General features: G+C 41.0%; 1 protein-coding gene across 1 annotated transcript; it reads left to right on the top strand.

Moving 5' to 3' along the window:
* The first annotated feature begins 712 nt into the window (after positions 1-712).
* GIPC2 (GIPC PDZ domain containing family member 2) lies at positions 713-25,952 on the top strand. The gene is made up of 6 exons (XM_063165847.1): positions 713-979; positions 8,577-8,762; positions 12,189-12,369; positions 15,616-15,725; positions 16,425-16,506; positions 24,503-25,952. Exons 1-6 carry the CDS (start codon positions 740-742, stop codon positions 24,655-24,657), a joined length of 954 nt encoding a protein of 317 aa, XP_063021917.1. The 5' UTR covers positions 713-739; the 3' UTR covers positions 24,658-25,952.
* Positions 25,953-25,977: the final 25 nt, after the last annotated feature.

The following is a 25,977-nucleotide window of genomic DNA, read 5'->3' as shown; positions in this document are numbered from 1 at the left end:
TAGAAGTGCTGAATGTTGCTCATGAATTTTGCACTCATCACATCCTGGGTGGATTCAGTGCACTACTGAAAATGGAGCAGTTCCACTGAGGTGAGCGTGGTTACTTGGGAGCACAGATATCTCCTCTAATGTGAACTTCCGACTACAATATGGAGCTCTATTTCACAGTAGAGGAAATATTTTGAATTCGTTAAGTGTTAGAAAAACTTGAGAAGTGTATTTTCTCTGGTAAATCTCAGTATTTCAGAGCTGTTGCCCAGTACAATAGGAAGTCTCTTATGTTATGTTACTGTTGCTTCATGAACCCTTAGAGATTTATAGTCTGTGATAAATGAGAAAGAGTAGCCTGAAGTCCTTGTATACTTCTGGTTTTCTTTTATGTGCTGGATATAAATCTATACTAGTCGGTACTCAGTACTTTGCTCTTAGCAGAAATGAACGAGCGAGTGGAAGGTGGGTACAGGACCCCTGTGTGGTGGCGGCAGGAGCGGTCTGAGGGCAGCGCCGCTGGCCCCGGGCTGCCCGGAGGGGGCAGGGGCGGTTCGGGCTCTCCCGGCCCGCAGCGCTCCGTGCCTTGGGCGGCCGGGCCGGGCCGGGCCGGGCCGGGCGGGGCGGGGCCGGGGCGGGGCCGGGCCGCACCTGGCGGCCGCGATGGCCGCGGGGCCGGGGCGGCGCCGCGCCGGGGGCAGAGTCCAGCGCGGGCGGCGGCGGCCGCAGGAGCCCGGGGCCGGCGCGGAAGATGCCGCTGGGGCTGAGGCACAAGAAGAAGGACAAGTCCAAGGAGACCTTCAAGCTGGTGGAGAGCGAGGCGGCGGCCCCGGCGCCCGCGGCGGCCCCGGCGCCGTCGGCCAGCGCGGCGCGGCTGCAGTTCCACACGCAGCTGGCGCACGGCAGCCCCACGGGCCGCGTGGAGGGCTTCGGCAGCGCCCGCGAGCTGTACGCCCGCATCGCGGCGGCCTTCGGCATCCACCCCGCCCAGGTAGGGCCGGCACCGCCGCGGCCGGCACCGCCGGGCCTCCGGGGGCGCCAGCGGGCGCTGGGGCTGTTCGGCGCCCTGCCCCGGCCCCCTGCCGCCTGCCCCGGCGCCCTGCCCCGGCCCCCTGCCGCCTGCCCCGGCGCCCTGCCTCGGCCTCTGCGCGGGCCCGTGGGGACGGCGCTGCTTTACACTGCTGGGGAGGAAAAACCCCCTTTGGCTATTCCAAATGAGCGTTACCGTGCGGGAAAAGGCATAAATGTGGCTGCATTCAACTCTTGCATGGTAGAAACAATGGTCCTCATGACCCAAACTCCAGGGTCTCGGTTAACCTGTTGGCAGCTGCTGTTTGAGACAGCTCTTAGGCCCTCCTTCATTCTAGTTAAAAAAGGGACAGCGGATTTATGGGGCTAAATACCCAGAATGAATGCATTGGAAGGGTAAGGCATGTGGTATAATGCCCTGAATCGTACTGCCTTTTAAAATTTCGGCCGAAAGTGATGTTTGGAAAGTTTTCTGCTTTGTCAGGTAATTATTTTTAAAGTGTACACTGTTCCAATGGAGTTAAATTTAAGTCTGTAACAGGATTCCTTTTTAAGCTCTGCTGCCTTTTTGATCTTTTTTTTTTTCTAAGCCATGTTCTAAACATTTGTTTGGATAATGATTCATTTGTGTTTGTAAATGCATTGTTTTCTCTTAGTTAAAAGGTAGTGGCCATATCAAGTTCTTCCTATGTGGTTCTTTGAACCTTAACCTCCGAGTGGCAAGTTGAAACAGAGGGCTAACATTTCATTGTGCCTACGTGTGGCTGTACAGCTTTACTTGTTTTCTTCTTTGTAGATGACTTTTGAAAAAGTTGTAAAGACTACTAATACTACAAGCTTTGTTCTGAGTTTGCTGTGGCCTGACATAGCATTTCAAATGGTAAATTGTAAAGGGGAAGTGGCGGTAGCAGTGAATACAGTTTAATCAGTCAGTGTTGCATTAAGTAATTAAGAGGCAATGCATCAGTGTCCCAGACCTCCCCAGCTGCTTTCTGACCTTCTGCTCCTTTGTTTTCTTTTCATCCTGTGCTGCTGTTTGCCTTTTGTTCTGTTCCATCTCAGTTATACCTTGTATTCTCAAGTTATCATAATCACCAGATTGTCTTCTATTTTAGTTTTCTTCCTTTCACTGTTGAACTTTTGGCTCCACTGACTTGAGAAAGAACAGCTTTCACAGAGAAATTTAATTTTGTATGAATGGTGTGCTCCTGTTTCTCCTGCTAGATGTATAATCTGACACTCTCAGAGGTCTTAGAGGAAGCACCACATATCATGGCATATATTGCCAGCCATGTGCTAGACTGGAGAATTTTCTTATTTCCTTTTTCTCCCTAGTGCTCCATTCCTTTAATTTTTTTTTAATGTGGCTTATTGCTAAAAATGGATGGAGAATTATTGCTGGAGGCACTGAACATAAAATCTTCTACTCCAGAAATTCAGTTGGCTTTAAGAAAGTTGTATGATGTGAAAATAGTGAAGAAAAATATTTCCTGATGTAAAGGTGGCAGAGTGAAGAATTCAGATCAGAGAGTCATGCACGGAAACAGGATAGATCCGTGAACAGCCAAGAAATGTGAATTTATTAGAATTTATTTAAAATTGTATTATCTGTTCATTAAAACTGCTTTTGGACAGATAGTCTGGTGTAAAGAATAATGCCAGGAGCTACATCTCAGCGAACTGCAGGACGCTCGGGTACTCAAATGCCATTTGTAGGCGTTACCTGTCTAGGAAAGTTTCAGTGACCCAGCTCTGCCGAAGGCTGCGGGCAGTGTGATACCCACACGTGACAGCCTTTGGAAACAGCTCCTATCGCAGGGATCTCCGCCCCGCAGCGCCCGGGCTGGAAAATGCTGGGGGGGAGCGGAGGGGAAGAGCTCAGCTCTGTGCAGACAGCATTCAGATGCCTTTTGCAGAAGTGAATACATTTAATATGGGATGTGAGGTTACCGCAGGGCAGGCAGCAGAATGGATTCTTGGATGAATTCCTGCCTAAGTGTTTTAATACCGCTCTGAATGAGCTGTACTTGTAATCTGTCGCTTCTCCTTTTGACTCCACATGCTTACAGCGCTTCTTTTCCTCTTTGGATCACACCTCCCGGGACCAGCTGAGTTCAGTTGCTGCTGGAGAATCCATTCCAGGTTCTGGGATTTACTGCCAACAGTGACAGAAGTTTATATAAAACACAGTATTTGTTGGACAGACAGAAACTTGTTGCTGACAGAAACTTCTGTGCAGACCTGGATCATGAGTAGGGGAGGATGGGGACAGGATGGGTACAGCTTCAAAGGGGACGTATGTTTGCTGGGTGTCTATGAAGGAGTGAGACATAACAGCTGCTTTCTGAGGCTTTTCCTGCACTCATCCTTTCTTGTAGGTATTTTATAGATCTCTTACCCCTTTTGAGCTGAGGGGTAGGCAGAGGTCTCCCTTTCTGCCCACCTCTCTGACTTTTACAACATCCAGCACTTTCTCTGTCCAAGGTGATTGTTCTTTTCCCCAGGGAGGAGGAGTGAATATCGCTTCTGGCAATACATTGTCATTGACACCAAAACTGCAGGAAAAAAGATACAGACAAGCCCAAAGAAATTCTTGTTTACTGGTCTTAAATTAGGCAATGCTTACTATTCGATCTCCTATTGCCTTCAGTTGATTCGATTGATCCCTTTGCTAAGTTGGTCCTCATTCTTCAGTTCTCTTATCAGTCTTTTCCCAGACCAGGTATCTCAGGCCTCACCAGGAGGTGATGATGGGGAGTAATGGTCGATAATGTTCTCTTATCTCCTGTGTACCTTCTGGCTACTCCCAATCTGTGAATGTTAAAATTTTAAATTTTAAACCCCGGTGAAGAGTCTTGTAAAGAGAAACTTCAATTCCCTTCTCCCTGGGCAAAGGAGAACAAACCCCTTGCTAAAGTCACGTTAAAAAAAAAAGTAAGTTTTATAATTTCCAGCATCATTATTATGTGTTGTTTGAGGTACATCACATTTAACTTGATTACTTCAACAAGCTTTCAACAAGAAAGCACAGAGCTAAAAAAATAGATAGATGCAACTCTTAACTAAAAACACAACCCACACATCATTACGTGTATGTTTCTGTTTGTATAAATAATAGAAATATCTTCCCTTATTTTTTTCTATGGAGGTTGAAGTAGGAAAAATAGTTGGAAAAAGTATTTATGTGTAGCTTTGGCCTTTTAGGATTACTACTCCACTCTGACTATTGGGAATGTAGCAGGGAATGTTCCCCATGAGGGTGAAAGTGCTGAGTGCAGCCTGTATGATAAATAAATGAGCACTGGCTGAAGGACAATGTGGGTCTGTTAAGGCATTTGGTGGTGGTGTGCTCCTGTGAGAGCACATGGTAGGGCTTTAAAGTATTCAGAGTAGCTAATCAGGCACTGAGAACGTGGATATTAAAGTCCAGCTGTAGCTGGGCTATTTCTTGATCAAACGAGAAGGGAGTGGTAACCCATAGAAACTGTGAGGACTTCTGGTTTGCCTACTTGCAATTTGCCTTTTGATTATTTTATTTGCTTTGAAAGGTGAAATGTGGTGGGGCTGGTGAACTAAACTTAATGCCCGATGGCTGTGCCTGTCCAGAGCCCTTGGAGGTTGGGGTTTCTTTCACAGTGGGAGGAATTTTGTATGGCAAGGGTAATTCAGACCTCTCTGGCTGCAGAAATGCAGCTCCCTCTTTCTCTTCCAGTAGCAGGAGTTCAGCTGCTGAGCTTTGTGTGGGCTGTAGTTGCACAGGCCTTGCCTCCTCATGCTAAAACAGTCAAGTATACAGTGAGGCTGTGCCACATTAAACTTTCATAAAAGTATTTGATTTAAACCTGTTCAGTTTAAAGTTTTATGAAAGGCTGCTGACAAACAAGCCACTGCTGAAACTTGTCTTTCTGAACAAAACTGCCCTTTTAATAATAAAAAATCTGAAGTGTGTTTTAGAGAAAAGGGTTAGCTTGTGAAATCCTCATCACCAAAATGTTGAAAGTTTTATTGTTAAGCTTATCTGTTGAAAGAAATTGCTCACAATCACGCCTACAGATGGAATACTTTAAATGAGCAAACTTAACACTCCCTACAAAACACCTCCTCCCATCCCTATGGCAAGAATTGTTTGCTTGCTGTTTCCCTAAGCAGTGCTTAAATGTCACACCCATATTGCATGTGATGCTTGCTGTGTCTTTTCCAATACTTTCACTGAAAGTATTTGAAATATTAGTGTGGAAATAATTGGATGGAAAAATTTACACTGTAATTACTTGTGTTCACTGTATTACATTGTAATACTTGTGTATAAAAAGACCCAAAACCGAAAGAAAAAAAACGCCAACCAAAACCCAAAACAAACAGCAAAACATTGAATGCTTGTTTTATAAGCCTTTGAATGTATTGACCAGGCTGAATATCTGACAGTACCAAAAGCTCACTAGAACTTGGAGGAGCTGGTTACTCTCTTCCTGTTGCTGAAGCTGGTCATAGCTCACATTTTCCTTGGGGAAGATAAAGTGAGTGATACCTAGAAAATTGCGTTGGTGATTTCTTGATATGACATCTACATATATAGGGAAATCTGTCAGTGGGTGTTATATCTTGCTCAGAATTAAAATTCCCAGTTCCCTGCCTCTTAAACAGAAAGTGATTATGGTTCTCTGTAAAGTTATCTGAGATTTTTAATACGTTTTCAATAGCTTCTGAGTATGTAATCTATCAACCAACTCATTTTTGAGTTCTTCTCAAGGTGTCAGCTCAATATGGAAGATGAGAGTACAGTTAATGTATAGAACATGCAATATGGTACTGCATATATAGTTTATATAACACATCATGTAACCCTCTTTTTCTTAGCTAATACCATTTCTTTACATAACACATGTTTATATTTCTTTATATAGCCCTGGTTTTGTTGGCTAATGTGGTCTCTTCCAATTGAAAATATGGGTACAGGGAATGATCTGTTAGTAATCTTATTGGACAAATCTATTTTATAAAGTTGTGCATAAGCCCCTAGTGTCCAGCAACATGGAATTTCCTTCTTCTGAGTGCTGCAGAAGATGGTAACTCTTGGTGAAGGAGGTATCCTAGATACTTTGTGACTGATGTAACAGTTCTGATTTATAATATCTTGCTAAAGTTGGCATGAAATATTCACAGCACTGGTATACTGAGTTAGGGACCAAATGCCTATGAAGGTTTAGGGTAAGGACAGAAAAGACTTAACCATGAGAACTGCACATTGAACTTTTTTCTTGTTTCATTTTTGAATACGAAAATTACTATTAAAAATATGCAAAAGTTTGAGGGAGTGGAAACCTGTTGTTTAAGTATTCAAGTATATAATCTGGCATTAGGTCCCAATATTTAACCTATGTAAAATCTATGAAAAATACCATTTCTGAATGAATAGGTCTCAGCTGTGTACAAATAAAGCTATGCTATAACTGGTTGATGGTGTACTGGTATATCCTTCTGGGTAGATACATCTTTAGTACATTACTCTTTGCATATATCTCTTCTGAGAAAAAGCAGTTGTTCACTAAAGAGGATGAAGAATGATTTAAGTTTTATTTTTGACTAGCTGATGCTCTCTCAGCCTTGTGGCTAACACAGAACTGACTCACAAAAAATTCTGCAGACTTATAGGCTGTAGTAGGAATGCCATCCAGATGAAGATCTATAAAGAGAAACTCTGGATCAAGTTTCTAAATATCACATTTCTGCTCTGTTGCCAATTTTATCTATTCAAAGGTGTGACAGTATTTACTAGATTGTCTGTTTGACAAGGTCAGATGAAGGATGCTAATGTCTAAAATGTAAAGACAGTGCTTGTTATTCATCGCAGGAACAATGAACAGAGAACTGAGTTACCCTTTTAAACTGGCAGTTATGTAGCTTGAGAGAGCTGAAAATGTGTATGTGAACTTGATATAATCTGTTTTTAATTTTTTTATTTTAAAAAAGAGCTTGTAATTAGAGATTATTATTATCATTATTATTATATTCAAATTTCTACCTAAAACCAGATTAATTTCTCTAGGTGTTGTTATATATGGAGTATTGTTTAACTAAAAACCTTTGCATTACCCGAGCAAATAAAACTAATGTCTGTTAAGGGTGTGCTGTTCCGACTTTCATTGTTAAATAAGGTGTTAGATTGCAGTGGATGTTTGATGGATTAGATGAGATAAGCAAGTAGCCATTGAAGTGAGGCTGTTTGCTGGAGGGTTTTTATTTGTTTTGTTTTCAAAAACAGCAACTAAACAAGACCTCTATCAAGAAACACAATCTCTCTACTAACTTTCAGTCTTTTAAGATTAAAATCCCCATAGTTACAGAATCTAAGTCCTAGAAAGCTCCAGAAGCTTAAATGCTCTTTGTGAAATACATTAGTAAAAGTATCCACTCTTCTTTTGACCTGGAATCAATGTAAACAGGTTGGTTACTTTCATTTCAGTTTTTCTGCTTTCATTCAGTGATGCCAGGAGGAAAGAAAAGGGCATGTGTAGTGTTGTGGTGTGGAAACCCCATGTCTTTGCCTCAGTCAAGTAGATTTTAGGGACTCCCCAAGTTTCTCTTGGAGCACAGAGTCTCTGGTTTGGCTGCTGCCCTGTGCTCTCCGTGCTGCCCAGGAGGAGCTGGGCTTCCCTTGGCCCTCACTCCTCTCCTGCTGCAGCTTGGAAAGGCTTGGGCACTGTCATTACTGCAGCTGTGATGGCTGTGCTGGGCTTGGCACATTCCTTCATGCAGCTCCTGGTGGGCAGGAGCATCTCTGGTCCCAGGCGGCACAGATGGATTGCTCTCACCCTGCCTATGGCCAGGACAGGAAATCTCCCTGCTGAGGAGCTGGCATCAGTGTAGGCAGAAAAAGGACTGCCTGATATCCAGTGCTGAAGGGAAATCCCTCAGAAAAGCTGGTTTATAAGGAAGCAATTTGACTTTTTTATTAAGCCTTGCTTATACTGGAACAGGGATGACCCCAGCTCATGCTGGGGAAGAGCAGGAACTAATGAAGCCCACTGGAGACAATGTGCTCTGAGCTCATGAGGGAACACATGGGCAATACAAACCATTTCATGCTCTCTTATGACTATTTTGTTTTGATAAGCTCTCTTTTTTTTTCTTCCCATTAAACTGCTTTCAACTAATCAAGTTTTAAACTAGTTCCTAGTGATCTTTGGATCAGGTGGAATTTGAGGTGGGTGAATGATGAGGCAAAAGATGGCGATGGCTCTTCAGTTTGCTTACTCTGACCTGGTGCAAGCTGCAGCAGCTCGAGATGCCTCTCTCAGGGCTGGTGTGCTCAGACAGGCCTTGAGAGGCTCAGGGAGGGCTCTTTCCTGTGTTCCCTGCCAGCTCTCACCTGCACTTTGAGCTACTGATGCTTTCTGTGTGCATGGAGACTGTTCCTTCTCCTGGCACAGCTGGAGAAGAAGGGGGATCGCTTAAGCTATGGACCTGTCACAGGGCCTGAACTGTGCTCTCATTTTGGCTTCCTGTCAAACTCATCAAGCCTAATGCACTGTTAATGTGTTTGCTTTCCCTCTGCACAGATCATGTTTTGCACTTTGAACACTCATAAAGTTGATATGGACAAGCTCTTAGGTGCACAAATTGGCCTTGAAGATTTCATATTTGCCCATGTGAAAGGACAGCGAAAAGAAGTGGAAGTTCTTAAAACTGATGATATGCTGGGACTTACCATTACAGACAATGGAACTGGCTGTGCCTTTATAAAGGTAAACTTAATTACCAATGAAATACTTTGTTCTATAGAAGCTTCTGTTACTATAATTGGTTAATTATTGGTTTCATGATCCTTTAGAACTATCTTTTATTATCATATATATGGTAAGTAAAGAATAAAGTTGCTTTTCTTTAGGTACATAATTCAAAATTAGTTCAGCTAATCTGTACTGCATGTCATTCAAAATCAGTTCATTTGTTCATTGCTTCTGTAATGTGTATCAGCTTTACAATGAGACCATTGTGTCTCCTGAGCTACCCTGAGATGGTAGGTGTTAGATACTGCTTGCATCTGCCCCCTCCTGTTTTAAACTGATTTTCTGATGTCATTTATTAGATGCTTATAGAACTTCTGTCACTCATGTGATAATGAGATCATGTTCTTTCAGTCTTTGCCTGTTCCTAAGGCAGAAGCCTTTGTGCTGTACAAGAGTAGGGGCAAGTACAGTGGTTTTTTAGCTTTCCTGTGTTGTTGCCTTGGATAGGGTGAATTTACAAGGATGTGGATTACCACAATTTACCACAATGAGCTTGAGTAGCAAGTATGGGCAGTAACATACTCAGTATATTAATCATAATTGCTTTCCTTCTCCTCTTCTGTATGACCTAGAGGCAGTATGTTTTGAGACAAGTAGAGGCTTATGAAATGATGCTGCCCTTCTTGCTAGACTAGGTATTAGGAACCTTAATCACATTTTCTGCCTTTTTGAGATTCTTTGCTCTTATATATTCCAGTTACCCATTATTAGTGAGGCATTAGCAATTATCTTTGATTACTGCTGCCCCAATCGTTGTTCTCACTGTAAACAGAGGTTTTGTATGGAGAAATTGTATTTTCTGTTCATTCCTTAGCTACCATGGCTATAAAACAAGACAGGGTTTAGGAATCGGTTTGCTTGTCTTTGTTGTGGAAAAATGTGACTGAGGTCATGTTTGTGAAAGTCAAGATGCAATAAAGGTTTCACTAAGCATTTTGGCAAAATCATAGCCTAACTTTTATGTTTATAAAGAACTGTGAATTTCTAGTGGTGGCATTTATACAGCCCATAACATTCAGCCATGCTGCTGCTTATGTGGCATTTTAACAGAAGGCATTGAAGCAATGCTTCAGTGAGCAGCGTTCACGAGTGCAGCCCTGTGCAGTGACACTCCCTTTGTGCTTGCTTGGTAACAGCCCTCACATAGGCTTCTGCACAATTGGAGCACACTGGAAAACCCTCACAACATTAGCCAGACAGGCTGTAACTTCCAGTAAATTGTGTAAAAGTCCTCTGAGCAAATATATATTATTTTTCCTTGTACTGGTCTAATAATAAGCATTGTAATGAAAATGATGCGGTCTTCATGGGAATGAAGGTGAAGTTTAAAGGAGTTTCTAGGAGCATACTTTGTTGTTGTTGCAGATTTAGCTAATGAATCTTTTAAATCAGCATAGAAAATGCTGGTTTATATATAGACACATATATACAAAAGTAAAGTCTGCATCTTTTTTATTACTATATTTTCTAGGTAAATGACTAAGCAGAGACTGTCTCTAAAGTGTTATTGATTTTTTTTTTTTTTGCTTATATACATATATTTTCCTTAAAAAATTGTGGCTGTGTCCTCTTCTTAATTAAAAATTAAGACTGAATTTGCTGATTGGCAGGTTGTTGAAGGTTGCTATGGGTTGTAGTTATTTTACTGCATTTTGAATAACACAGAGGTTTCTAGGTTTGATGTGGTAACCCAACCAATTTTAAACCTGACACTGAACTGCAGGGCTTTTTCCTATGAAATTTAATCTTGTTTTGCCCTACTAAGAACAAAACCTGGTGTCGTTCTGCTTTCACAAATTTGCTTTTGGGGTACACAGGCAGGTGGGAAAAGGTATTATGGAGTCAAATTGGCATTCAAAGAACAGCAGTAGAACTTGAAGTATGACTGAGTGGTGTACAAGGAGACATTATCAAATGGAGTAGGCATTGCATAGGAAATATAGATCCTCATAGCTTCTCAATGGACTGTAGAGCACTTGAAATACAGGCAATTGCATCTTAATTACTGTAACAGTGTAGCTCGACTGTCTCAGCCAGTTAACTTGGAGTGGTGATAAAAAGTGACACAAATAACAGCCAGTGAATATTATTTCAACAGTTTTAGTGTGTGGATCCAAGTGCTAAGAAGAAAAGCTAAATGAATATTTGACATGTAGACTAAACATTGATTGAAGCTGTGTGGGACAGGTTTTGAGTCCTGGTAACAGGACCGCATTTGGCACATTTGGTTTTTGGTGTGTACAGTACCACATCCACAGTCACCACCAGGCTTCTGTTTGGGGCTAGAAAGAGTTAAACTGAGGCTGAAGCTTCAAATGCTGGCAGTGCAGTGTGTGGCAGTGAGCACTCACACTCCCACTGACTCTCAGATGGAGGCTCATGCGTGGGCTCAGCCCCACGCAGGGACAGGAGCAGCTCCTGAGCATTGCACAGCCGGGCTGGCTGCTGCAGTGGGAGGTGGCAGCTGCTTATCTGCCTTGTCTCACTGTTATCTCACACACAGTTAGCTGAGCCGCGCCAGTCTCGGCTGGAAAGATTGTTCTTCAGGAACACGTTAGGATGAAATTTGTACCTGCAAAATAAAAGGTATTTTACTGTGTCATGGCTTGTCTATCCCATAGCTATATAATAATGGCTTAAGTGATGTATGCACACGATGAACCAATATGGCAGTATGTAACAACAATAGACAGATTCACTGAAATTTAAACTGTCATAAATCATAGAGATATTTTAAAGGTTTTTCCCCATACTTTTTAAATTACACTTCATTAAAGCTGTAACTTCTGTTATGACTTTTAGACTATTTGTGTTTTCCATGAGATAGCAGTTAAAAGATTTTCTTATTCTTTATTATTTCAGAGGATATCCTTTAATATACAGCTTACAGTATAGCTTAATGAGGAGAACAGTAGTTTCAGCACTTAGGATGGGTCTTATTAAGATCAGCCCTTTACAGTATGTAATTTTTTTACTAAGTCCCTGGACTAAACTTGAGAAGAGAAAAATTTGGTTCCTATGCTTGTCAAGCTATTAAATAGAAAACCCCCAAAAACTTGAATAACCATTCACATTGCTGAGATGTCTGTAAACAGTTTTAAAGCACAAAAATATTAGGTTTTTCAGAATTCCTTATTTCTAAAGTGTGGTTGCATTCTTTTTTTCCCTGTCTGATTGTATATTCAATGCTTATTAAAACACTTTGAAAAATAATGCTTTTCAAAATATGTTTTATGATAATCTCATAGACAAAACACACTGCTGGAATAATAAGCTCAGTAATACTGATATTGCTAACTAACATTCTTGAAACTTGGTGGTGTCACCTTTTAAAAAAATGTTTCTAATTCTGGTGGTGTTTTTTTGTTTTTTTTTTAATAGCGAATCAAAGAAGGCAGCATTATGGACCAAACCAAAACTGTCTGTGTGGGTGATCACATAGAGACCATAAATGGGAAAAATGTGTCAGAGTGTCGGCATTATGAAGTTGCCAAAATGCTAAAAGATCTGGAGAAAGGTCAGAAGTTTAAGCTGGAGTTGGTAGAGCCTTTGAAAGCATTTGGTGAGTGACCTGACTGTCCACCTTGTTCAGTAAAACACCTTGATAATAAAATCCCATCCTTGCATTACTTTGTGGGTTTGTTTTCAGAGAGCAGCCAGGTGTCCACATGTGGTAGCATAACTACTACAAGAAAGTACATTTAGTTTTTTTTCTTTGAAGTGGAAGATTTATGAATGGATTGTCTTCCATCTTGTTTTGTCCAGCAGTCATCCTGGTGTGGGTTACCTCACCTGAGCCTTACTCAGTCTCTTCTGCCACTACATGATGTTGCAAAATTAGAACAGGGATTGTTTCATAGGTACAGTTTTAAAGCATGGATCACTTCCTTAATGTCTGGATCCTCAAAACTCCTTTTTTCCTCTATTGGTACATAATCCCTGTTGTTCTGTGTGTCAGACTTTTCTATTTCTGTACCCTTTACTGGGGTCTGTGCTCTCTGATGCAGAAGGAGTCTGCAGCAAGCACTGTCTGGGGTTCCCCAGAGCACCTCCTTTGCTGCCTGCTTGTTCTCCCTCTCCCCCTCCCCAGGCTTTTGTGGATCTCCAGTCATGCAGCAGGTAACTCAGAATTGGAAGAAAGCAGAATTGCAAAGCTCTGTCTTTGCTTGCCACCTGCGTGCAATGATAAGTGCTGCTTAAATAGGAGGAATGCATACCTACTGTTAATTCTTGTATATATAAACTCTTATCAATGTAGAAAACAAACAAACAAAAAAGGGAAGTTTTGCTCAGGCAGTCAGAATAGAGACCGAGTTACAAATTTTATTATCTCAATTGTTTGGTTTCTCTCCCCAAACCATATAGCATTTTCCTGTAATAAAAACTTCAAAATAATGCTAAATCACAAATCTGTATGAGACCTTCTGCACACCTGCAGTAACAGTCAATTCAATATCACTGTCTTCACTACAGCAGCAAAAATTTTTAATGTTTGTTTTTCAAATTTTTTTATGTGTTAGTAGTTTACAGCTACTGTCATACACCAGTCTTGACACTTGGTGTCAGAATAGTAGCAGAAATTGAAAATGAGAGAAATGCAAAGATATTTTTTTTTTGCTTTTGGTGCTTCTGTGAAGAAAGGGAGTTATGAGTTGATCTCTAATGTGTTTACATGTAAGTTGGTACTGCTGTTAAGTAAATGTGTATGTTATACATTATGCTAAAGAATTGCATGTGTTGTCCATCACAATTAGTAATGCAGCAATACCTCTTTTTAATATGGGCCTGTAATTTGTGTTCAATGCTAGAAGTGTTACACAGTCTGTTTGTAAAGAGCAGGGTAAATCAGCATTTGATTGATGACTTCAGTCATAATTTAATAGTTTTTACTTTAGTCAGGTGACTAAGATACCTTTTAGTCTGCCTGTTGATGTAGAGGAGAAAATGCACTAATTTCATGGCAATCCCCTTTTTCTGCCATTGATTTAAAGGCAACCAGAGCTTTGTGGAGAGATTTTTTGAATATGCACATTATTTTTTACCCTACAGAAATTCACTTGCAAGTTGCAGTGCTCAGTATGTTAAAAGTCCTGCCTTTAGCCTTAGGTACAGTTAGGCTTCAGGCACAAAGATAATACTTAAGCTGCTGCTTAAGCACTAAGAATAGCCCCAGAGGAGATGACAGACAAGGTCCAGATCCTGCTCAACAAATGGGTGCTGAATTCCTGTTAATTTCAAGAGAATTTGGTGAGGGTACAGAAATAAAGAGACAAACCTCTGTGTGAAATTATTTCTATTTTTCTTCCTCTCAGTGAAATGTGAAATAAGCATAATTTACTGGTTGGACATCCTTCTACCATGTACACACAGGCTGTCTCAGCTCCCCTAGGCAAGGCTTGTAGCACAGAATAAAAGATTTGTACCAGTCACAAGTGTCTGTGAATTGTGAAAAATGACTAGAAATGAAGCAAAGGCAGCATAACACAAACTCTGCATTTTAATTATGTGAACATGAAAAATAGTTTAGTGATACCAGAGTGTTTTGGTCTAAAGTACTGCAAATGAAGGTTATCTCAAATCATGAGTTCTAAGGTGATCATGGTGACAGAATTTGAAAAATATAGGAGTTTTTTATCAAGAATGACTTTTTGAAACAAGTCTAGCAGAAATGATGACAATCTTAAGGATGTTTTAAACTGTCCTTGAAGCAATAAAAGGATAAAGAAAAAGTGTTGATCCTAAGGATATATATGAGACTTTGACATACCTAGTCGTATCATGAAAGCTAATAAACTTTACTTTTCAAACATACTGTTCAGCATAATAATCTAGATTTGTGACCACTTATGCAATAATGATGAGCTGAAGTCTATCTGAGCAAAATTAATATAACATGTTAAAGAAGAGCTTCTTAGAAAGGCCTGCTATTAAGAGGAGGAATAATCTGTTAGAGAAAGCAGGACAAATAAAAGCAGTTCTGCAGAATTGTCTCCTCTCTTCTAGCACTTTCCAGATTCACTATGTAATTCCCATGTCAGTAAGTAAATTAAAGCCTTGCCACTCTTGAATGTAAAATTGCATCCTGAAATAAGAAACCCAAACCTTAAATGATTCCGTGCTCCATCCACTAACTGGAGTGCCCTTACCCAGAGTGAAACAAGAAAGGCTGAATTCAGGTAAAGGAAACTTCGTGTAAACCAGATACTCTTGTAGAGATTTATCAGCTGTGAAATGAATTTGGTGAAACCAGTGGCAAACCTCCTGCAGATCTGCTTATGGCCACTGCAGCTCTGTGAGTGCTGATAAGCAGATTGGTAACTCAGCTCAGGGTGGCTCATCATCACCTGCTTAGCAGCAGTGCTGGCACCATTGCATCAGTGAAAGATAGAAATGTTGTAGTGCTGAACCTGCTATGTGTTCTGTCTGTAAAGACCCAAATAAATCAGCAGTTGGCCAGTGACTTCAGCTGCTATCTAATTTAAAGGTATAAATGCTTCTCTGCACAATAGGGAAATCAAATTATACAAGGTACATATATGAAATGAATGCTACAGGCCTGCTTAGATACATTGGTCAATTGTTCTAGCCTCAGTGCAGTTGAGCAGATTTACAATTTGAAGACAAGAAATTATCAGCAAAGCTATACTTAGAATAGTTAATTTATAACTAGATTTTTACATAGTCTAGATCTCTATCAGGCTAAATGTGAAGATACTGTAATAACCAAAACAGATACCTCATATTCTGTTGTACTGTATATTTAGTTTTGGTTGGTATTTTATTTTTGTTGGATTTGTTTTATCTTTAGAAAAGCTGGAGCCAAGGTCCAAAGGCAAAACTCTGTCAGAGACTAAAATCTCCAAAGGGAGAGAGACACTTCGCCTGAGAGCCAAAGGCCCTGCTACTGTGGAGGAGATGGTATGGTGGGGAATGCCCCTCAGCAGTTTAATCACCCAGCTTCTGATTTATTCTCCCCCAAGGATGATAAGTAGGAAGGAAAAATGGGATGTTACAAAGCTTGTGGGACTGAAGAGAACAACTAAAGTTGATGACTAGCAGGGACAGGATGGGGCTGAGGAACCTGGAAGCACAAAACCCAGATTTCGAGTTCATGGACTGCATGGATGAATTTAGATTAGACCAAGGGGTGCTGAAAAGAGGGAAGGGGGGAAAAAAGAGGTGGGATGGTTGTGAAGAATTTGTTCTGTTTCTGACACCGAAGTGTACAGGGTTGGTGTAAGGGTTGTTGTTAGGAGAGGCTGATTAGATACACTGACATGAATTTGTGCAAAACTAGGATTAGAGTTTAGTGAATAAATATTATTTATTCTGGGCTCTTCTAAAGCTGATAAGGATTTGATGGAGATCTGTATTGTCAGGAGATACAAGGCCCCTGTTCAGTTTGAATGCATGAGTTGTGTGGCTTGGTATTAGGAGGAAAGCTCATGTTTGTGACAAGAGGGAAAGAGAGTGGAATAGTGTGTCTTGTCTGTAGATTCTGTAAGTCTAGGGGGCCAAGGTGGGAGTAAGGATAATCACTGACACATTGCTCTTTATTTTGAAATCTGCATGGATATAATCATACCTTTGTTCTTCTCTCCCTTTATTCCAACAAAGCCAACTGAAGTTGAAGAAAAAGCAATTAAAAAAGTGGATGAGCTTCTTGAAACATACATGGGCATAAGAGATATTGAATTAGGTGAGTTTGTAGCAGATACATTACTACAAGAGTAAATAATTTCTCATTTTCTGTAGTCTGACGTTTATTGAGTACTTTAGTCTCTGGATGTAAGTGAAGCAAAATTTGTCCAGCCTGCAGTCTCAAAAACTTGCCTGTATTTCTACAAATGTGTTTTTCTGATAAAAGAATCTCCCTCCCACTTTTCAAGCCTTTTGATGTAATTACTCAGTCAATCCTCTATTCTTTCTGCACATTAGCTATACACTGTTGCATGAATTTTTTAGTTGTTTGCTATAACTGTCACCACTGTATTCTTTCTGGCATATATTTTCTAGTGGATCTTGTGTGTGCCATGGTTAAGAATTCTTCAGGATAAGTATGTTTATTTGCTTTTTTGCCCTTTGGCATAGACCCATCAAAGTTGATTGCTAAGGTTTGATCCTGAGGTCTTCATCAGTGAACATGTAGCTATTTAGCAAGGCAACTGACAGAATAATTACACAAATTTATCAAAATCTCTAAAACGTGTGTTCTGATGAACATGAGAAAACTTATAGAATATTTACTAGTTATAAGAATCGTTGATTTATAATGAAAGACATTATGTAACCCCAGTGTCATAAGTTCCATAAAGATGAACCAAACTTGTCCTTGCAGCTGTTGCCTTTCTTTGTTATTCTGACAACAACTAAATAGGAATTTCTATTTGTGTGGGAGGAAGCTGCAGTCTGGCTGTTTTAGCCTGCTGTGGCTGGTGTAATCCTCCTAGGATCTTGTGGAACTGCTGGTACTGAGACAAAGAGGAAGGTATTTATTCTTATGGTAATATCTTAAAAGAACCAGCCAAAAAAAAGGAAAGAATTGGCTAAATAGAAAGAGATCTTGAAAAGAAACCTTTCATGAGAGAGAAGTGGAAAAGGCAAAGCAGAAGAGAAAATAGGTCTGGCATGAAGCTCCAGGGCTGGAGGGGCAGCAGTTAGCACATGGAATGAGAACAAAAGGTGGTTATCTCAATAGCCAAAAGGCCTTTGTTGGGTGCTCCTACCAGCAAGCATCTGTTTGGCAGATACCACTAGTTTTCTCACAGGAAAAAAATGTAGGTAAAACAGTATTTGTGCTTCAGTCTAAGGCAGAATTGGGCTTCATGGCATAGAAGAGAGGGCAGAGCTGCCCAAAACTCGAGTTCTGTTTTGTAGGTTCTATCTAAACTTTCCAATTCCCGGGAATCTAGAAGTTCTCAACATTTCTGTTCCCAGGCCACTCCAATATGCGATGCTGCTGCCATGCAGTGCACTCCTGGGAGGCCTGTGTGCTGCTGAGCCATGTTTAGGTTAGGGAGGATTCCATGTCCCATCTCATTCCTGCAACCTCTGTGCCTCAGTCTGGCTCAGGCTTCAAAGCTCTGGGTGCCCTGCCAGCTGTCCCTCTGGGAGCTGTTTTTGTCCTGCAGCTGTTGCATTCCTGGCTCAGCCTGGGCTTCTGGAAGCTCCTGTCCTTGCAGGTTACCTCCAAGGCCCCCAGGCTCCTTGCCCTACAGGAATCAGCAGCTGTGGGTGCTCTGCTTCTGGTGTCCATGGGAACAGTCCTGTGGGAACTGGTGTTCCCTGTATTTTTGGCTCTCGGTACTGTAAACAGGATGGCTCTTGCACACTAGACTGAGAAGTTCAGCTTTCAACGCATATAGTTGAGTTAATGGCCAAGCACCTGGTAGAGTTTTCCCATGAATTCCTTGAATTTTTTTCCCCTCAAAAGATCTAATGCCCTTCATCTTTCAGTATGTAGTTTGGAAACTTAAAAAAAAAAAGCCTTAGAAGAATACTCAAAGAAGGAAGAGGTCTTTGTTCATAGAGAGGCTCTTTTCTTCCCTGCTGGGTGGTTGTTTTGTCCCTCACCTCTTCTTTTCCTCCCCAAAAGGTAGTGAAACCAAGAGAAGCTGTCAGAAATCAAAGACTGTAGGGTTCATGTAGCTTTAGTTTGCACCTTTGAAGCCATATCTTGAAGTTCAAATCTAAGAGACAACAGCCAGTGTTTATGACTCAAATCCCCCAACTTTACCATTTTAAAACAATTAAACAGCTCAAGGGTTCTTTAGGAAAGGAGAGCTAATCACCTGTCACAAATCTGTTCAATTAACACATGTCAGTTTTTCACATACTGGATGTGATCAGTCACCCATGAAAGTGAAATATGAGGAAAAGATTCATTCAGAGGATGCCAATCACCACTTAGCTCGAAATTTCTCTCATTACTCAGGCCAGATTAGTTGAAAATGCAAGTCATCACAAAGTGCAGCTGACAAGTGATTAAGATCTCAATCATTGCTCACTTCCATGCACTTCTGTTTGTCAGAATCTTTGGATGTCAGTTAATGTTACTCTTTCATCTCCATTAAAATGACACTTCCATGGTGTGATTGAATTCTGAAGCAGTGCCCCAGTTTTAAGACATAAGTTAGAAAGAAAGGAAGGAAAAACTAATGTTAAATTGCAGACAGGATTAAAGGTGAGATAAAGCCCTTAATTTTTGCTTTGTTAAGTATCTTGACAGTTTCAAGAATGGCTGACTAAATCTACACACAAATCCCTAGGCTGGACCAAAATACTTGGAAATTGTTAAAGAAAATGCATGCACTTTTTTTCTGGCACAGTTTTTAGTTTTTATTTTCAGAGATCTAAATGCTATTGAGATTTACATACCTGCTTTTGGATGCATTTTTACCTTTTTACTTCCTTACCCCTTTGTACTGAAAACTGTATGTAATCCAGAGAAGGGGCAGTTGGCTCTGGAAATATATTCTTCAGCCATTTTATGGGCATAATAGAAATTGAGCCAAGATTTGACTTCAGCATTCTTTAAAACTTAAATACACAGCTGAGAGATAATTCAGGTTATTTTAAATTCTACGAGTGCTTTCTGGTAAAGGAATTTGAGCAGTTGGTTAATAGGAGCTACTCAGGAAACAGTGCTAGTTAAAAATATTGACATTTATTTTTTTAAATCAGTAAGACTTGAATTGCTATGGACTGTATTTAATCCCAAAAATTCTGGGTGGGAGGAAGCCTGGATCTAACCCCAGAATGCCACCGATGGTAAATCATGGCAAAAGGGCTTCCTGTCCACAGTTTTTTTTTAGCACCTTTTGGCTTCCTCCACTAGTATTTTGTTCCCCTTTGTTCTGTTTTTCTGCTTTTGGCTGATTATTTCCTTTCTGTTGCTCTCTATAATATTATCAGGCATGATGTATCACAGCATCATTAGGGTTGGAAAAGAGCTCTGATATCACCGAGTCCAGGCTTTGACCAAACACCACCATGCCAACTAAACATAGACTAAGTGTCACACCCAGTCGTTTCTTGGGTACTTCCAGCTGTGGTGACTCCACCACTTCCCTGTGCAGCCCATTCAGTGCTTAATCACCCTTTCAGTGAAGAAATGTCCAACCTGGACATCCCCTGGTGCAGTCATGGGCTGCCAGCTCCTCTGGGAGAAAGGTGTGCGGAACGGTATCCAAGGCGTTGCTGAAGTCCAGGTGGGCACATCCACAGCGTTCCCCTCATCCTGTGGGTGGCTCATCTGGTCATAAAAGGAGAGCAGGTTGGTCAGGCAGGACCTGCCTTTCCTAAACCCATGCTGGCTGGGCCTGACCCCCTGTTTGTCCTGTCCATGCTACGTGATCGCAAACAAGATAATCTGTTTCATAATCTTCCATCACTGAGACCAGGCTGAAATATCCTTGCATATTCTGTCTTGTCTGTTTAAAAAAATTGGACTCAACTTCTCCATTTTTGAATTCAGTTTTCAAACTTACCATCTAGTCAAAATATCTTAACAGGTTTAAAACTTTTCTGTTACCCAAGCTTTTTCTCTTGGCTCGCAAATCCAGCCCATCAATATTCAGTAGATGTTTTTATCTCTAAATGCTTTAACTGAAGTGATATTCTCCCTGAATCTGTTATTTTCTTCTCCTTCTGTCACCAGACTTCCTTTCCCACAGGATTTTATTGCATACATCCAGGAGTATATTGTTTACAGCTGTTCATTTACTCTGAAAGAATAATGGGAGTTTTTTTGATAAAAGATAGGGCAGCAAGTCCAGTTAAACAAAATAAACTTCAAGAAGAATTAGTACTTAAGAAAAAGGAACAAGCAGAAATATTTCTGATAGTTATTGAGTACCAGATCTGACAATGTTCAACATGAAACTTAAACCAAGTAATGTTAAATACTGTAAACTGCAATACATGCTTCATTTTCTGATTTAGAGTGACAGGATAGAAAAATATTTGTTACCTTTTGATGAAGACAAAACTTCTAATGGCATTACAGCTAAATAAACATTGAGGCTCCTGTCAGGACTTCTGGAAAAAGCTTTTTCAGAAGTTACAGTACAGGATATAGGTAGCAAAACGACTGTGTAAGGTAGATAATAAGAATGGCAGGCAGAAGGTAGATTCCATGGCTTGTGCCCCATGTGTCCATTAAAAATGAAAATAAGGATTTTGTGAAAGATCACTGAGATTATTTAAAGGAACTGTATTTGAAAAGCCAACATATTACTTTGTTCATGTTCTGGGAAGCTTGACATTAACTTCTCAGTTAAAGTTGATGAGACTTCTAATTCCTTTCACCACTTTTAAGATTGCTGAACTTTTCACATTTTATGTAAAAATCAATCAGACACTAACATTGCCTGAAGTGAACTGAAAAAAGGAAAATCTGAAAACAATTGAGGCTCTCTTGACTGTGGAAAAATATTCTTTTGGAATAAAATTCCTGTAAGAGCTGCACAATAAGTGATTACAAGAAGCAGTGGGGAAAAGGGAGGGGAGTGGAGACAATCTGGCACGAAGCTGTCACCCTCTGAGAACCAGCAACGTTTCCTTCAACTGGCAAGTATCTGCTGAATGCCTCGGCAGTCAGCGGGCTTTGATTTGCCCTGGGAATTGCGCATCGATTCCGCCAATGTCACCGTGCCACCGGGCGCGTTCTGCCATCAACTCCGCCAATGTCACCGTGCCACCGGGCGCGTTCTGCCATCGGTTCCGCCAATGTCACCGTGCCACCGGGCGCGTTCTGCCATCAACTCCGCCAATGTCACCGTGCCACCGGGCACGTTCTGCCATCGGTTCCGCCAATGTCACCGTGCCACCGGGCGCGTTCTGCCATCAACTCCCCCAATGTCACTGTGCCACCGGGCGCGTTCTGCCATCAACTCCGCCAATGTCACTGTGCCACCGGGCGCGTTCTGCCATCAATTCCACCAATGTCACTGTGCCACCGGGTGCGTTCTGCCATCGATTCCGCCAATGTCACTGTGCCACCGGGTGCGTTCTGCCATCGATTCCGCCAATGTCACCATGTGACCGGGCGCATTCTGCCGCCCTGGGAGCACTGTCCCGCAGCTGTGGCAGCTGCTGGGGAATCAGGCAGGGAATGGGGGCTGAGCTCTCGGGCTGGCACGGCAGCTGGCCCGCAGGAGGGCAGTGCAGGGGCTCGGTCCATGGCAGAGCCCGGCGGTGCCGCTGTGCCCGGGATGCTCCGGCAGTGCGGGCGGGCGGCGCTGGAGGTCAGCACCGCACTGCCACCGAGCCTGGCTCTGGCTGCAGGAGCGGCTGGGAATGCCGCTGTGCCTCAGTCAATACACTGCATTAAATGTGCCCTGCAGTGCTGTGCTGGTCACACTTACTCAGTACAGGTGAAAATGGGGTTTTTTTTGAGGCTGCTTTAGCGCGGCGATGTTCTGATTCTTGCTTGATTGGGTTGAAAGTTGATCCGCTAAGTTTTTAGTGGATTTTGTTTTCAAGTTTTGTAAATCTGTAATGAACCAGTTTTTTAGAATCTATTTAGTTATTTGGGAATGTAAATCGTTAAAGAAAGTTGCATTTGAAGTTCCACTTTGTTAATGACAGTTTGTTATGTGCAATTCTGAAGCTTCAGCCAGAGCAGCTGGACTGTGATATAATGCCTTGTTGTCTTGTGTTATTGCTGCTGTCTGTGTCATAGGGTTCTTCCATATCTCTTGGCCAATTTATCTTAAAACTGGCTACATTCCTGCTCCCACCCTGCTTGAACACTTGTCTAGATCCTTACTCTTTTGATTTCTAAATATCTGGTGTAACAATCTCTTGATGTGTTTGTTCTTACTCCACCTCGCACAGCTCTTTTCTCTCCACCCTTCTCCCATTGTCTATAACAAGTAAATTTACATCCAGCTTCATATCCAGAAATCTGTGAAGTTTCAATTATACCCTTCTCCTCATTATCTCCAGGCTTGCTTCCCTGTAAGTACCTTCTTGTGCCCCATTGTCAGAAAATAGAGAGTGATGTTGTAGAACAAATCCTTGTGTTCTACTTACCAGGAACAAGAGTCCCCTCTTTAATGCCCATTTCCCATCCAGACTTGACTGAATCAGAGTCAGAGGAACTTCACAGGGGACACAGAGGGAATCAATGCAATGGGGATAGGGTTTCTTCTGGCAGGGCCTTGAGGGTCCTTGAGAACCACTAGTGTTGCCTGGGAAGCTGGGGTGCACTTGTTTGGGGTACACAGCAGTTTATTTGTCAAGATTTACATCAATTTTCCTTGCACAGCTTTGTGTAGTTTGACACACTGGGATTGGAGCCTCACAGCTGAACACAGTTAAAACCAAAACATTAAGTTTCCTCAGTTACTGTTGCTGACATTTACAATGTGGAGTATGGCTCACGCTTGCTTACATCTTGTTACATGTTTGCACAACAGCAAGTGCTGTTTGCCAGAAGTTCAGAACTGTCAATAAAGTTGAGCTGAGTTTTAGATCAACAAAATAAAATAAATTTAGTAAAACTTCAGAACAGGGAATGTTTGTTTTTATTTTTCTCAGAAAGATTTTGCTATGTTGATTCAATATGTGTATGTGGTAGATAGCAGACTGTCCCAGTAAAGATGTTTTCTGTGGCTTCAAAACTTCCTTCCCTTTCTCAGGCACTATATTATGTGTTTTACATTTGGACATTTCTCTAAGAAAAGGCTAGAAGCTATCAAATGCTTCAGTTTGACACTTGACTTTGATATGCTTGTGAAGGAAGTGGCAGGTATTTGGTGTTTAACAAAAGATGGAGGACATCTAGCAGTTCAAGGCAAGGGTATAAAGTAATCACAAAATGAAGTAGACTTTGATGTTTCATTTATTGTACTATACCATCATTTTCCTGTGAAGAGAGGCTGTGCAGCAGAGATACAGCTCAGAAAATAAACTGTGTTCAGCAGTGCTGTTTGTGCTGAGTGTGTCTTACAGAGCATTCTGCCCTCAAACCATTGTAGCTTGCTGCCAGTGGTTCTCTGGGCCCAGCTTAAACAGGAGACATTTCTGTGCTGACTCTTTTCACCCTTGATGGAGGTGCAGGTGTCATGATCAAGAGAGGTTTGCATTTGCTCTAATGTCCATGGGTTGGCAGCATCCAGTGTTTGGGATAGATTTCTGTGATCTCCCAGAGTCTGAGAAACTGTAGTGGCAAAAGGCGAGGGATGAGCACAGCAACTAAGGAAGGAGTGAATCCTAAGCTGCAGCTCCAGTTTAGCCATTTCTAAAGTGTGCTCTGGCCCTTGATAAATTCTGATACTTCTCTGGTAAATAAGAGAAAATTCTAGACAATATTGGTATACAAGATATCACAGTTTAACTCCATTGTATCACTCCTCTGTTTTCATTCTCCTGGATGCCAAGATGTTCCTTAGTGACTCCAGTTTCTTGTGCACAGCAGCAAAGCCTTTCTCTTCCTTCTGCACAATTTGACACACCTGGCTGAGATTTTCAGAAATAACTTTTTCATTTTATAGAGGCACAAGCACAAACTTTAAGTGCATAATTTCCTCTTGAATCCTAAATTCACCTGGTAAAATTTGCATGTCCCTAAGCTGACCTCACCAGCTGTTGAAAACAGACATCTGAAATCCCATCCATCCCTATCTTGGTTCTGTGTGTTAGCTGTCACTTTCATGATAATTACATTCTTTTGTTTTGTTGCTTTTTAGCTGCAACAATTGTGGAAGCTGGAAGAGACAAGAAAAACCCAGATGAATTTGCAGTGGCCTTGGATGAAACTCTTGGAGACTTTGCATTTCCAGATGAGTTTGTATTTGATGTGTGGGGAGCAATAGGTGATGCCAAGCAAGGACGACTGGAATGAGAACTGTGCAGTTTGTCAACCCCTGTTTGGAAATACAAAATGATTTGCAAATACATCAGAATGTTACTAATTTTGTTGATGTGAATTCAGAGTGCTCTGCATAAGTATTCTGACCTGAGATTTTCCTTTGCAAAGGAAGGTTTCTAATAGAAATGAAGGTAAACCTGAACTTCTGACAAATTCATCTGGCAATTTAAAACATTTAATTTATGTATAGAAGTCACTGTGAGGAGAGTGTCAAGGTGATATATTTATTCAGAAATTTATGAAAATGAGGTAATTTTTATTGTACATACACTTTGATACCAATAGTCTGAAAAGTGTTAGACATATGCAACTAGGAGTTTGGATTATTTTATCTATTTAGAGAGGTTTATAAAGCTGTTGAGAAAGTACCTAGCTTCATGCTGCAGTTCCCTGGTTTTCTGCTGTTTCTATGTATTAGCCTAGAGCCTTATGTTTTCTTACAGTTTGGCCTGGACAGTGTTTTTACTGTAGGCAAAGCTGGGAAGAAGCTACCCTGTTTCTTTAGAACCAGTATTCAGGGAAAAAAAATTTCCTCTGAAACATGAAAACTAAGATATTTGGATGAGAAAGGCTTGCTTGCATTTGAGTCATAATGTGCTCTGTCTGGGTTATTACTGAGATGAGTAGAAATGCCTAAACCAGGAAGCTGCTGCTTTATTCAGATGCCATAATATTGCAATAGGAACTGCACAGAAAGAAATAAATGTTAATTTTGATTAATATTAATGCATTTGAATAATATCTGGAGACTGCACTGGAGACTAAAGTGTATCACTAAGTGCTTAATTGATCTTTGCATATGCTAAATGATTTCTTGAGATCCCATGGAGTTCCTCTCTTGTTTCTGTGTTTTTTCAACATGGCTACACAAGAGAGATACTGAAGGTGTTAAAACCCAAAAGATATTATTGTAAAGTCACAAAGAATTGTAGTTTGGATGACAGTGCATGCCTAGACCCTGAAAAATACGTTAAACTAATCTTAGATGTTAGGTTTTCCAATGATATTGTACATAAATGTTTATTTTGACTACTAATTTTTTACTTTTAAATCTGAGATTATTGCAAATGAAATTGAATGAGAATGTGGGCTCTGGCCTGGGAAGGTGTCATATCTTTTTAGTATTTTTATATTTGCATAAGAATATAAAGTAATAATTACTACAAAGTTTTTTTCTAAATCATTACCTGAAGAAAATGTCTTTCACTGAATTGCAGAGATCTCTTTAAAATAAAGATTATGCCAATAAATTTACATGTTCTATGTCAGTGTTGTTTTTTTTTTTTTGTGTGA

Source organism: Melospiza melodia, chromosome 11, assembly GCF_035770615.1.
Source record: "Melospiza melodia melodia isolate bMelMel2 chromosome 11, bMelMel2.pri, whole genome shotgun sequence".
Taxonomy (NCBI): domain Eukaryota; kingdom Metazoa; phylum Chordata; class Aves; order Passeriformes; family Passerellidae; genus Melospiza; species Melospiza melodia.
This window is presented reverse-complemented; position numbering and strand designations above follow the sequence as displayed.